At 35.7% G+C, this 12762-nt stretch overlaps 2 protein-coding genes across 5 annotated transcripts; both read right to left on the bottom strand.

The window, feature by feature from the left end:
- LOC18592578 (G-type lectin S-receptor-like serine/threonine-protein kinase LECRK1) lies at positions 481 to 3539 on the bottom strand. 2 transcript variants are annotated; one of them, XM_018126007.1, is made up of 2 exons: positions 2536 to 2802; positions 481 to 2449 (listed from the first exon to the last, which is right to left on the bottom strand). In XM_018126007.1, the coding sequence occupies exons 1-2, from the start codon at positions 2701 to 2703 to the stop codon at positions 629 to 631; spliced, it is 1989 nt and encodes a 662-aa protein (XP_017981496.1). In that variant the 5' UTR covers positions 2704 to 2802; the 3' UTR covers positions 481 to 628. The 2 variants fall into 2 exon arrangements, with proteins under 2 accessions (XP_017981496.1, XP_017981495.1); XM_018126006.1 differs by having other exon boundaries at positions 481 to 3539.
- Positions 3697 to 8873, bottom strand: LOC18592577 (fructose-1,6-bisphosphatase, cytosolic). Of its 3 annotated transcripts, none has more exons than XM_007019388.2 (13): positions 8332 to 8873; positions 8050 to 8097; positions 7863 to 7937; positions 7723 to 7784; positions 7524 to 7590; positions 7286 to 7399; positions 6845 to 6931; positions 6234 to 6304; positions 6051 to 6116; positions 5052 to 5138; positions 4823 to 4898; positions 4293 to 4408; positions 3697 to 4060 (listed from the first exon to the last, which is right to left on the bottom strand). In XM_007019388.2, exons 1-12 carry the CDS (start codon positions 8488 to 8490, stop codon positions 4295 to 4297), a joined length of 1026 nt encoding a protein of 341 aa, XP_007019450.1. In that variant the 5' UTR covers positions 8491 to 8873; the 3' UTR covers positions 3697 to 4060; positions 4293 to 4294. The 3 variants fall into 3 exon arrangements, with proteins under 3 accessions (XP_007019450.1, XP_007019452.2, XP_017981497.1); XM_007019390.2 differs by having other exon boundaries at positions 3732 to 3987; XM_018126008.1 differs by lacking the exon at positions 3697 to 4060 and having other exon boundaries at positions 4135 to 4408.

Raw genomic sequence — 12762 nt, 5'->3', positions numbered from 1 at the left:
CAGGTATTCCAAACTTGTAAACAGTGAAAGAAAACCAAACATTTAGGCTTTAAGGAAACTAAACATTGATGGTGACATATGTGAGGACCTAGCAAATTGAAAACCCCAAAACAAAAAATATTAATGAGATCTTCAAATGTTCTCACCTCATAACTTTAACTTAAATCCTTTTTTTTAATCAAATCAAACCTTACAAATAAAAATATTTTTGCTTGAACTATGACAGTATTTCAGCTTCAGGTATAGTTGAGTTTGTGCAGTTTGATTCTGCTTTATCAGAAATAACCTGTTATTTATCTTATTGATCTTAGAAATTACTCAAATTTCAAGTCATGAAACATGAACTGGTTTTGGCTTTCATTTGGTTAGAAAATATTCGTGTGCATATTCAATGTCATTTTTATGTGTCTATACCAATTTTTTTTGCTACAATCTTTAATTGGACAAAAGCCTTCATTAGACCGTATCAATAGTCAGAGGTTGGATAAAATTCTGATATGATCTCAGCAAGATGACTAATGATTTATATATAGAGTAACAGACATGTACAATTCCCAAAAGCAATGAAATAAAGTTGTAAGACAAAAAAAAATTAGTGAAAGAAGAAGCATGCAGCTACTTCCAGTGCTTAAACCTCGTTATTTTCAGCTGAGCTCAGGTATGGCCTATGGGGAGCTAAAAAGAAAGTAGGACAGGGAGGGTCTGGTACATTTACTGTCCCTTCCAGCATCAGTATAACCTTCTTCATTGATGGTCGGGATGATGGTTCATCCTGGGTGCACCATAGGCCCACCTTAACCACCCTCTCTAACTTTTCTTTTTCCACTTCATCTTCTTGCAACAGCTTCTCCAGTTCATTAGCCTTGAAACAATCATAGACCCAATTTACAAGTACTGCTTCATTGTCTGGAACATCTGCTTCCACGTTCCTTCGACAACAAATGATCTCAAACAACATTATTCCAAAGCTATATACATCTGCTTTCACAGTTATTGGCAAGTTTCGGTGCCACTCAGGGGCAACATATCCCCTTGTTCCTCTGATTCCAGTATATGTCTTGCTTTGGTTGGGCATCAGTAGCTTGGCCAAACCAAAATCAGCAATTTTTGCGTATCCTTTGTCATCCAATAGTATGTTTTCAGGTTTGATGTCACAGTGGATGATCCGGATCTCACACTCTTCATGCAAGTAAAAAATTCCTCTGGCTATGTTCAATATTATTGCAATTCTTCCCTCCCAATTTATCTTTAAGCTGGACCTAAAGAGGAAATCTGCAAGTGAGCCATTTCTCTTGTACTCGTACACCAAAAGCCTATTAGTTCCATCATAGCAGTAACCAAGCAATTGAACTAGGTTCTTGTGATGAGTTTGCCCAATTGCTTTCACTTCATTCCTGAATTCTCTTTCTCCTTCAGCCACAACTTTTTCTAGTCTCTTGATGGCTACAATTTTCTTGCCATTTGATATGACTCCTCTGAAAACTGTCCCAAAAGCTCCTTTACCAATATTATCCGTGAAATTGTTTGTTGCATGTTTTAGCTCCTCGTATGTGAATGATTTCAAAGTGACTTCTTCAACAAATCCATTATCTCTCAGATCCGAAACCCTTCTGGACTGTTGAATGCGGTGCCTGTATATAAAAATGCCAGAGGATGCTAAAACAAAAAATGCAAGCGTCAAAGATCCAATGCCAGTTATGAAGATGTCCATTCGCACTTCACTCTTCTTTCCTTTCCCTCCAACGATTGTCCTAACCCCAGTACCGATCTTTACAAAAGTTGTCCATCTACCTCCCAATCTTCTTCTCCCATATCTTAATGGGAGCTTCAGCTTTTTGCATATTTGCCTTGCACTTCCATATAAGGCAACCTCACAGTTACAATCTCTGAAGCATTCCTCTCTGCAATCATCTTTTGATAGCTCTTGGAGAGTAGCATAAGGATCCTCTTCCCAGGTCACACTGCTCAATTCATAAACATCAAAGCTTTGCTTACTCTTTCTAGTGCAGGCATCTGCACTGTAAATTTTTTGGCATCCCAAGTCCTTCTGGCCCTGGTCAATGAAATCAAAACCAAGAGGACACTGACATACAGGTTCCCTATCCATTAGAGTGCAGTAGCTATTCACACCGCACAAGCCTTTAGGAACGCATCTATTATTAGAGGATGACCATTCGATTGACCAATTACCAGATTGGTTGAAACTGTGTGAATACAATCGAAATATTCCATCTGCATCAATTGTTGCACGGTAGATGAGTTTACCTGAGACACTAACCTTCTTGGTAATGTTTTTTACAACCAATGCGGTAGAATTTATAAGGTAAAGCTGACCATTGCTATCAAGATTCAAGGTCACGTTATCTCCAGCATTAAATGTTCCTGTATTCCAGTAAGCAGCTTCCTGTTCCACTGAATCTAATGGGTATTGCGCCAGATTCCCATTTCTCTGCATAATGAGTTGAAACTTTCCCCTTGCATGATTTGTTTCAGATACATCAGAAACCAGATTGTGATCGGGCAAAAGACGCTGACCAGGTAAAATGGTGTCTGTTGGGGAATCAAAAGTCTGCCATATGATGTCCGAACTTGAATCAAAGAGAACAAAGTTACCAGAGTCGAGCATGGAGGCTGAGGAAGCAAACGAAGCATTCGCGATGAGGGTCTCTTGTCCTTGCTTCTGTTGCACAACAAGCCGACCATCAGTGCTTAAAAGCAATGTGGCATCAGCAGGGAATGGCGGTTCATCTCGGTTTGCCGTCCATACAACAGTTTTTTGCGGGATGCTTTCATACCAGATGCCTACAGAGAAGCCATTGCCGTAGGGATAGAAACCAAAGGCAAACCGGCGAGACGCTGATAGCCAATATGAATTGTTAGTTGGAGAACAAGAAGAGCCTAAAGAAATGTTAGAATCTCTTATTTGAGCTTCTGTTGTGAAAAATATAGAAGGTAGAAGGAGGAGGAAAAGCACGAGAGCCATTTTCGGATAATAGAAACTTTGAGACCTATGCCTGTCTGTCTCCTTCTGAATAGAGATGAGTCATTTTTGAAGGCGTTGTTAAGTTCAATAGGAAGTCAGACAGAAGATTCTATAGAGAAAGAGTCAATGGTCTGGCCCCAATGCCCCAACGCCTTGTTCATTCTTGGACTCAGCGTTGCTTAAATAAGTGGGATGTAAATATAATCTGCGACCAACATTATTCTCTACTCTCTACCGAACTTATTCTTCTTCCTTCTTTTATTGAAAGACAGCCCCCTTGAGAAGAAGTAGCAAGGTTCGGTTCTTCCAGTTGCACATTGACCATATAATATTTGACTGACACCAGGTTTATGACTGGCTTGGAATTGTGGTCTGCCCTCCTGAATTTGGTCAGACTCAACAGAATGGAATTCCATGAAACTTTCAAAGTACTAAAATACTTACAAAATACTTATATCACAATGTAAAAGCCTCTTCTTTCTGTCTAGCATAGTACTGAATTCTAAGTGATTGATGAAAATGGAAAAAAGAAGAATGACCATACCTTATTATATCATTCTCAAACTTTCAGAGCCAGTAAGTAATTTTGCAAAAAGAAATAAAACAAAATAAATTATATATCTGCTCTTCACTTAATTACTAATTAAAACCAAACAGTGATATAAGTTATACTTTTCATCAATCATAGAAAACAGAATTAAATATGAGGATAGTTTGCTAAAAGGTAAGAAATATATAGTTCAATCAATTTAAAAAATTTTAGTTTTCCAAACCTATATTTCAATTGTATGCAAATGGGCTGGAATTATTCGAAGTTGTCAAATGAATTGATTGACGAAGCTAAGATTGAAACAAGTGAACTAATCAAGCACTCTGAAAAACAACTTTGTTATGATTGTTGAATGGCGGAGGAAAGCTGCTTCAATTCACAACAACATTCCGTGGGAGACCTCTGCAAGAACCTTTGTAAGCAGTCACTGAAGCTTATCTTAGGTTCAGCTAGGTTGTTATTGAATGCCATGTATAACCAGCAATCAGCATATGCCTTTGCCAATTGATTAGCAATCAGCATCAGCTCTGCACAAATGGTTTGTTAATCCATTTCCTTAAGACCCTTTTTACAACTCAGTCTGAAACCTAGAGGCAAATGCTTATGCAATGATGAATACCATTCAACTAAACTCTTATTCAAAATATAACGATGCATAATCTGTAGTATGCCATTACAAAATAAGCTTTGAAATGAATTATATATCTTATGAATCCAGTAAGGCTATGTAAGTAGAGTGAGAGGAATGAGAAATTGTACATTTATTCCTTCTTCCCTTCTGCAGCATACAGTGCTTTAATTTCTTCAACATCATCATAGCTGCCGAGAAATATTGGAGATCGCTCATGTATCTTTGTTGGAACTAAGTCAAGTGCCTGCAAAATTAATCAGGTTAAATCAGATCATTATGAGCAAGGTATTAGCAATTTTATGGGCTTCAATTAATCGTCATCTATGAAAAATTTAAGAGCTTCTCACACTAGTGCAGTAATTTTTTTTTTTTTTCAGAATAATGCTATGGCTTCAGATATGCTGCAGTAAGTTTCTCAACAGAAATCATTACAACTATGAATGTTGCAGCAAAAACAGAAATGTTTCTTTACAACAGCTAACACAATCATCTCTGTTCGGTTGATGCTTTTGCTATTTCCTTTTGTATTCTATTCATTTTACATTTTTTGGTTTTCAGAGAAAAGAAAAATGCAAACAGCAAAAGCATCAACCATACAAAGCTTTAGTTAGTCATTCGACCAGCTTGACCTTGATAATAGCAAAGTTTATGTAAATACCCGTTGCTTGCCAGTGAATGCCTGACCTCCAGCTTGTTCCATCAAGAATGACATTGGAAAGACCTCATAGAGAACACTAGTTCACAAAAATTGCTCAAACGCAGTAACAAATTAAAAACTCATTGAAAATAGAAACATTGTGTTGGAAAACATATTTAACAAGCCTGTTAGTAATAAAAAAAGGGAAGAAAAAAAATAAAGCTATAAACCCTATCTGCATTTGACATACCGCAGCTTCCCATTGGGGCTCTTCTTATCCGCAGGGTACAAAAAGATACCCCCATAGAGTAATGTGCGATGGACATCAGCTACCATGCTGTTTCAGCACAATGTCATTATCAGAAAACAACAATCATTTTAAAAGAAACAAATCCAGATCATAAACTAAACACAGAAATCCAGATGGAAAAATTATATAGTCACTGTTGATCATTTATGCAGATGAATAATTGTCCTAAAAGAATGCATCAGCATTGCTCTTACTAACCCTATAAAAAGAGCAGATGGTACTCCTGGCAAAAGAGTAATGCTAGCTACTTATTCATAATATCAGAAATTCAAACATCAAATTGTTCAATGGCCATAAACGCATCAGATATGCCAGTTTCAAACTAGATCCATCAGATTCTTTAATTGTTTCCAAATTAATAAATCCACTTATGTTTTCACCAATCAAGATTTCATGATGATTTCAATTGGGCTAGAATTGAAATTATGATATCCATATTATATGAATTACAGTCTTGCAGATCATATAGAACAGTAGGCATATAGCACACTTGACTTCAAAATCTTTTAAGCTTGTAAAGAAATAATTGTTCTTCTCACATATCGCCAATAAGGAGTTCTAAATGCTCTCCACATGAACTCAGACTTGTTAAAGCATTAAGTTGCTCTCTTACAAAACTTAGACTCCTATTTCCTTCTCCCTTTCAAATAAATTTTCAAGTTAAAGCTCCAAACTTCCCTTAGTTTCCCGTCTCTTTCTTTCTTCTAAAAGAAGGGAGGTTGTCTTTTCCCTATTACTTCTCAGCTTCTCCTTAAAGATCCACATAGTGGATGACAAAAGGCTAGTCCTCTATAAGCAACATTCATTACATAATTAATTAATGATAGGCTTCATACTAAACTAGAATCAACCAAAGGAGATAAGCAAGCAGTAACAATAGAAAGCAAATAATTCCTACATATGTTCTATTATAGTTTCAATGTAGAGAATCCATGATACCTTCCGATGTATCTCAGAGATTTTGATGAGGAACCATCTTTAGGGAACTTGCATTTTTCCACATACCTGAAGTTTTTAAAAAATACTAAAAATAATAAATTTTTTGTGAAAAAAAAAGTGAGGCAACTGCACAGAAGAAGAAGTACAAAATAAAAAACAGTACTAAACTTAATTAAAACGTACTTGGCCGTTGGACCATCCCAGTTCTTAGCATTTCCCTCATTAACTGAATAAATCTTTCCTTTTTTTGGAATCTGTACAAAAGAAATATGATAAACAAATGCTTCTAAATTACAAACAAATCAGAGTTGCCATACAGAGACAATATATGGCCCTTAAAATGTAAAAACACTAGAAATACCAGTGTTTTATCAAAGCTGAATCTGTTGTGTGTTTTTGTGTAAGTTCAATATCTCTTTGTTCAATGAGAGCACTTATCAAACTTGTGGCAAAAGAAGCTGAACAGCCATTTGATTGTGAAACCATGACAACTTTGTCAGGCCAAATATGTGAGGGATAAATGTTTTAATCATATTTTCTGTTATTCTCATGAATAGCAAAAAACTTCAACCTAAAGAGGAGGATGTACAGAATCTCCCATGATTACAACTTTCAAGATCAGGAGCAAATGTTTACTGCATTATTTGCCAAAGGAAATTATTCTTGAAGTTCATTAAACTCAATTGATTGCAAAAGCAAGAGTTTTCATATTCAATCCTAAGGTGTAAGAAGCTAAACTCGCAGATAGAGTAGCTATTCACATAATTAATCCAATACTCACATAACAATTATACCTTGATGTCTGGGTGGGTTAGTATGAACTCTCCAAGAGATGGATCAAGGGTGAATCCATGAACTCCTTCTCCAGTGCTCAACACGAGCTGCAAAGCCATCACATTTAAGTGTGAAGAGCAAGAGTATACTACAGAGTACAGACCAAATAGCCTATAAAACTACAATGTCTTCTATCGAGGAAAGAAAAATTGAGATTAAAGATAGCAGTTTTATTGCAAGAGAATACAAAAACAGATATCAAATATTTATGGATTTCTTTCTTAAGAGAAATCTACTTTCATCATTAGCCCTGTTCCCCATTCTCTCTTTGCAAGAGAAAAGAAAGGGAAAATAATAGAAGAAAAATTTTCAAAAATGTTGAACAGACATAGAAAATGAAAGAGAAAAAGTTCACATGGCAAAGCTAAACATATAAAAAACAAGAAAAGTAAACATTTTACCGTGCAAGAGCTTCCATACATGCAATAGCCTGCTGCCAACATATGCTTCCCAGGTTGCAGCACATCATCTAGAGTTGGTTCATGGCTATCTTTCACCATGTAAATCCCAAAAATCTAGACGAAAGAGAAGACATTCAGTTGACCACTGCAATATCAAGTTATCTTAGAACAATAATTACTTGGCACAGGAATTTATGAAACAAAATATGGCATGTTATTTTGGGATATGGAGTCATACCGTTCCAATGGAAACTCCACAATCAATGTTGGAGGAACCATCTAGTGGATCAAAAACAACACAGTACCTGCATTTTAAGACAAGCTCATATCAAATGTACTTCAAGAGAAATCTAAAATCCACAATTTTAGTACTTCTAAGTTCTATAATATAATGGAAAGAAATTCATTAGGAAACAAAGTAGAGCAATTGAAAGCACCTTCCCCGCTTTGAGGGCTCCACAAATGTTGCCTCTTCATCTTCTTCCGAGACAAGGATGCACTGGTATGACATCCAAATATGTTAAGAGAATCATAACATCTCCAGTGTTCACTAAAAAAAGGTCATTCAGCAACTCACTGTTCTGCCACTGCTTACTAAAGCCTTAATAAAGACTTCATTTGAAAGCACATCCAGTTTCTTTTGCTCTTCACCCTTTATTTAAAATAGACAAACTTCTTAAGTATTAGAACATTAATACCACGGAAGTACTACTTTAAGCTTTAGAATATAAACAAATTATTGATTAGCATAGCCAACTCCTTGCCTGAACATTAGTCTCCCCAGCTAGTCCAATGAGTTTGGCAAGACCAGCCTGCACCAATAAACAGCAAACAGGTTACGAAACTTATAAGACCAATCAATGCTAAAAACTAGGATTAAAATTCGAGAGTCGAGACCAACTATCCCAAAAGCATAATCTGATAGGAAAGGGCTCAACTTTTACTTGTTTAAACAGAACATGAGCCAGAACTCATTTGGAGAAGAAAAATGAAAGGAGAAAAGAAAACCCGCATTAAGAAGAAAGAAGAGCACTTAAAAGAAAGACCTTGTTAACAGCAGAGCAAAGAAACTTGCAGCCAAGAACTATGTGATTAAGCAAGATGGTGAAATCGCCACGAGACTCCGGGTACTTAGATTGCTCGTTCAACACGTAGCGTGTTATTGTCATCAAATCAGTCCTATGAGCATCAGCTGCATGATCCATCTTTCTCAACCCCTCCAAAGACCCAAAGCTAAGCAAAAGAGACGAAAAATAAAATTGACCCAATAAAGCAACTACAGCAACAAATAAGCTACAAAGAAGAGGAAAAGAATATATATTTAATAAAAGAGAGATTGGATTTGCTTTTTTCGAGGTGGGGAGAAAGAGAGGATAAAGATTGCTTTGGGGCAGTGGGTGATTGGTACGGGAGGGGTTATCTGTTGGAAATGGAAGTTTCGGCAGACACGTGGAGGGAGCAGAGCGAGGCTGGGAGGCAGTGGTCGTCGCTGAAGATAACGAGTTAACGAAGTTCGTCGTCTTTCTTGTCCTTCAGCATTCGACGGTTATGAGGTCTTTTGTCGTGTTTTCAGTGAAGCGGACGAGGTAGTGGACTTCCAGGAAATTTAAATTTATAAATAATCATTTTTTTCTGTTAAAGAGTCGAATTTCATTGATCTTCCCCTCATTTTGGGGTATTTGCTTATTTGGTGGCGATATTTATTCTTAGGTTTAATATTTAAGAAATTTTTAAATTATTTAAAATTTTAAATAATTTTTTAAAATAAAATATTCAAACATCTTTTAAATTATGATCAAAATTATATAAAAATTTATTAATTTTCACAATAGACACTCTATTTTAAAAAACTATTTTCATTAGACACGTAAGTCTGATCCTTAGTTAACCGTCAATAATTTATTAATTTGACTACATAACAATATTTTTAAGATAATTTACTTTTTATTAATTTTAAAAATTATCACAAAATAAATTATAATTTTTATTTAAAAAAAATTCGATCACCCGTAATCGGCGATTGGGCTCCTTAGGGAAGCACCAAATCCAATGCCCCTTTGGGGAGCTTGATTTGGGTGTTTTTAAGGAAGCACCAGATCCAGTGCTCTTTTGGGGAGTCTAATTTGAGATTAAGGGTGAGCAAATATAAATCGAACCAAATAATTGAATTGAATCAAAATGAGTTCGATTTTTTGGTTCGGTTAATTCGGTTTTTTGGTTCGGATAGTTCATTAGTAAAATTATTTCAATTCGGTTTCGGTTAGAAAAATTTTTAACTGAACTAACCGAACCTAAATAAGGGTATTATGGAGATTTTATATGAAAAAAATCCTAAACTTAAATTGTTTATTGTTGTTTATATCATATAAATTACATAAGTATTCATTTTATTTATTATAATTTTTTAAGAACATTTTTAATATTTTGTAATATTGATTTATTAAAAAAATAGCATAAATAAATATATACAAAAAATAAAAAAATTTGTTAAGTTCGGTTTTTGAAAACCGAACCGAACTAACCAAATTAGTTTGATTTCGGTTAGTTCGATTAGTTATATAGTTTGGTTCAATTTCGTTTATTTTTAAAAAAGAGTTCGGTTAATTCGGTTATTGGATATCTAAAACCAAACCAACCAAACTAATTGTTTGCACACCCCTATTTGGGGCTCCTTAAGGGAACACGATTAAGGGCTCTCTTGGAGAGCTCAATTGGGGCTCTTTAAGAGCACTGATTTAGTACTCTCTAAGGGAGTGCAGGGTGGAAATGAATGATCGATCGGTGTAAGAGAACGCTATCAGCTAGTTTGAGAGAGAAAATAATGAAAAAAAGAAAAAGGCATTTTAAACATTTCATTTTGAAAATTAATGAATTTCTGTGTAATTTTGATCAAAATCTAAGTGTGTTTGAGTATTTTATCTTTTTTTATTACGCTCAATCAAACATTACTTTTATTAAATTACATAAATTTTTATAAATAATAATTGATTTATTATTATTAATTAAAATATTAGGTGATATTGATATATTATAATGAATGATTATGTGTCATTATAATATGATCATGTAAAATTTTCACCATCCACATCAACGTCACATAGATATAAAAGTGTCAAGTGACATTTTAATCGATGATAATTAATTAATTATTAAACATAACTATCTATTTGACTTAAAATAAAAAATATAAAAACTTATTAAACATAATAAAAAATTTTATTTAAATTTTTTTCAAACATCTTGTGATACCTAAGATAAGAAGAAGAAAACATGAGCTGTAAAGCCAAAGAACGTGCCCATCCAGAGGTTTTCAAAAAAGTGATGGAGAGAAAGAGGGACTGGGAAAGAAAGTGGATGCGAGAAAGAGATCACGATCGGGGATACCATTCTGGAGGTAGGATCGATGGAAGATTTAGAAGAGATAACGATAGGCAAGCGCAGTCTGGCCTTCACTGGGAAGAAAGATCTCACAGAAGAGAAGAGATCGAAAGATGGAGAAGTCAACTATTTTCAGTTTTTGTTGGGAACCTCAGGCACAACACCTCATGGAAGGACATCAAAGACTGTTTCGATAGATTTGGGGTAGTTGTTGACGTATACCTCCCCAAGTCAAAAAGTAAGAATGGGGTAGGATATGCTTTTGTGAGATATAAACACGAATGGGAACTCTGAAGAGCTCTAAATGCTGGTCAAAATATTACCATTGATGGGAAAAGCATTAATGTTAAGAGAGCTGATAGAAGGAAGGGGGGGACCACTGCTAAAGAAATAAGAGATCCACAGAGAACATATCGGGAGGTTTTGGGGACGACAGGCCCATCTTGTACTAAAAATGAGATCTTGGAAAAAGAAAGCAAACAAGAGAATGATGAAAATCGAAGTAAGGAACCAAGCAAGTTGTCGAAGTGTATAGTCGGGATCAGCGACAAGAAAACAAATGGCTGAAGTGTTCTGCTATTGGATGACTCAGAGAGGGTCTTAGCCACACTACAATCCAAAGATCTCTCCAATTAGAAGGAGCTTGGGTCAAGGTCAGATCGATGGGAGGTGGACTCATGGTGGTTTCATTTTCAGACGTTAAGGAGATGGAGTGTTTTTAGGGGATGTACAAAGAATTTTGAGGTTTGGTTTGAGGAGATCAAACCATTTCATGAGTGGAAAGACGAGAGAAAATTCCTGACGTGGGTTCGACTTGAGGAGGTTCCACTTCATCTTTGGCGGATGAAAACTTTTGAAGAAATTGGAAACTATTGGGGGCAATTTATCAAGACAGATAATGCTACCAAGGAGAAATTCAGACTGGATGTCGTGGTTATCTTAGTGGAAGTTTCCAGTAAACTCAATATGACCCCAATCAACTGGGTTGTAACAAAAGGGAAGAGATTCCAAATTTAGGCCACTATTATCGGGACTGTAGGTCATGCAGAGGACGGGTATCCAATGCCGAACAACTTAAGGAAAGAAGAAACATCATATTCATCATCAATGGAAGGCGGTGGTGACGAGGAAGCGGTGGAAAAGAACCACAGCTGCGATGGAAGTGAGGCATGTGAAACCCAAGTGACACGGGAATGGTATGATTTGACAAGTGACATTGGGCAGAATAATAAAGCTGGCCTATATTGCCAAATAGAGTGGAGGAGTTGACAGACAAGGAAATCGAGGCATGTAAACAAAGCAGCTTAATTGGAAAAGCAGGGAAAATGGGCATTCAAAATTTGAATGAAACTTTAAAGGGGGACAATAGATGTAAGAAACACAAAAACGCTAAGATAGGTGAAGAAAGTTGGAATGGGCCATGTAGATTGGGCCAGATGAATGAGACTGAGAAAAGAAGGGTGATTAGGCTAGTAAAGGCCACGGATGAGGAGAAATCCAGTTCCAGGGGTAAGGAAACCAATCCTAAAAGGGTTGAAAGCTCAAAAGGAGGTAGTGGAATGGGCCCATAATTAAATACAGGCAGTCAACAAAGTGATACAAGGTCGAAAGACTCCACAAAGATTAAATGTCACGACTCAAAACTCCCATCGGGCCCATGACAACCGCCTCAACGTCTCGATAGGCACTCATTACCCGGAATGCCGATTGAAACCCCACAAGGCTTAGCATCAGCTTCCGCATCTCCCTGGTGAGCGACAGTTATTATCATAAGTCGTTTCCAAATTAAAACAATATAATATTATTTTTTGGCTCACAGTGGCATTTTTGTTATTTTTTTTCGAAAATACAGAAACCCGCTAAAAACATGATGTGTGGGTGAAAAACACATGTTTCATAATTAAAAGTAAATTTAGACGTCTAAAATAATTATTTGAAATGAAATTAAAATTGTTTGAATAAAATAATAATACTTAATAAAATATTCTATTTTAAAAAGAACAATATTTATAGAGAAATCCGTAAATAATTTCTGTAGTGTAAAAGCTAAATGTATTCATACGTACTTTAAAGCAAATAACTAAAGTATATAATTTCTT

Source organism: Theobroma cacao, chromosome 8, assembly GCF_000208745.1.
Source record: "Theobroma cacao cultivar B97-61/B2 chromosome 8, Criollo_cocoa_genome_V2, whole genome shotgun sequence".
Lineage (NCBI taxonomy): Eukaryota > Viridiplantae > Streptophyta > Magnoliopsida > Malvales > Malvaceae > Theobroma > Theobroma cacao.
This window is presented reverse-complemented; position numbering and strand designations above follow the sequence as displayed.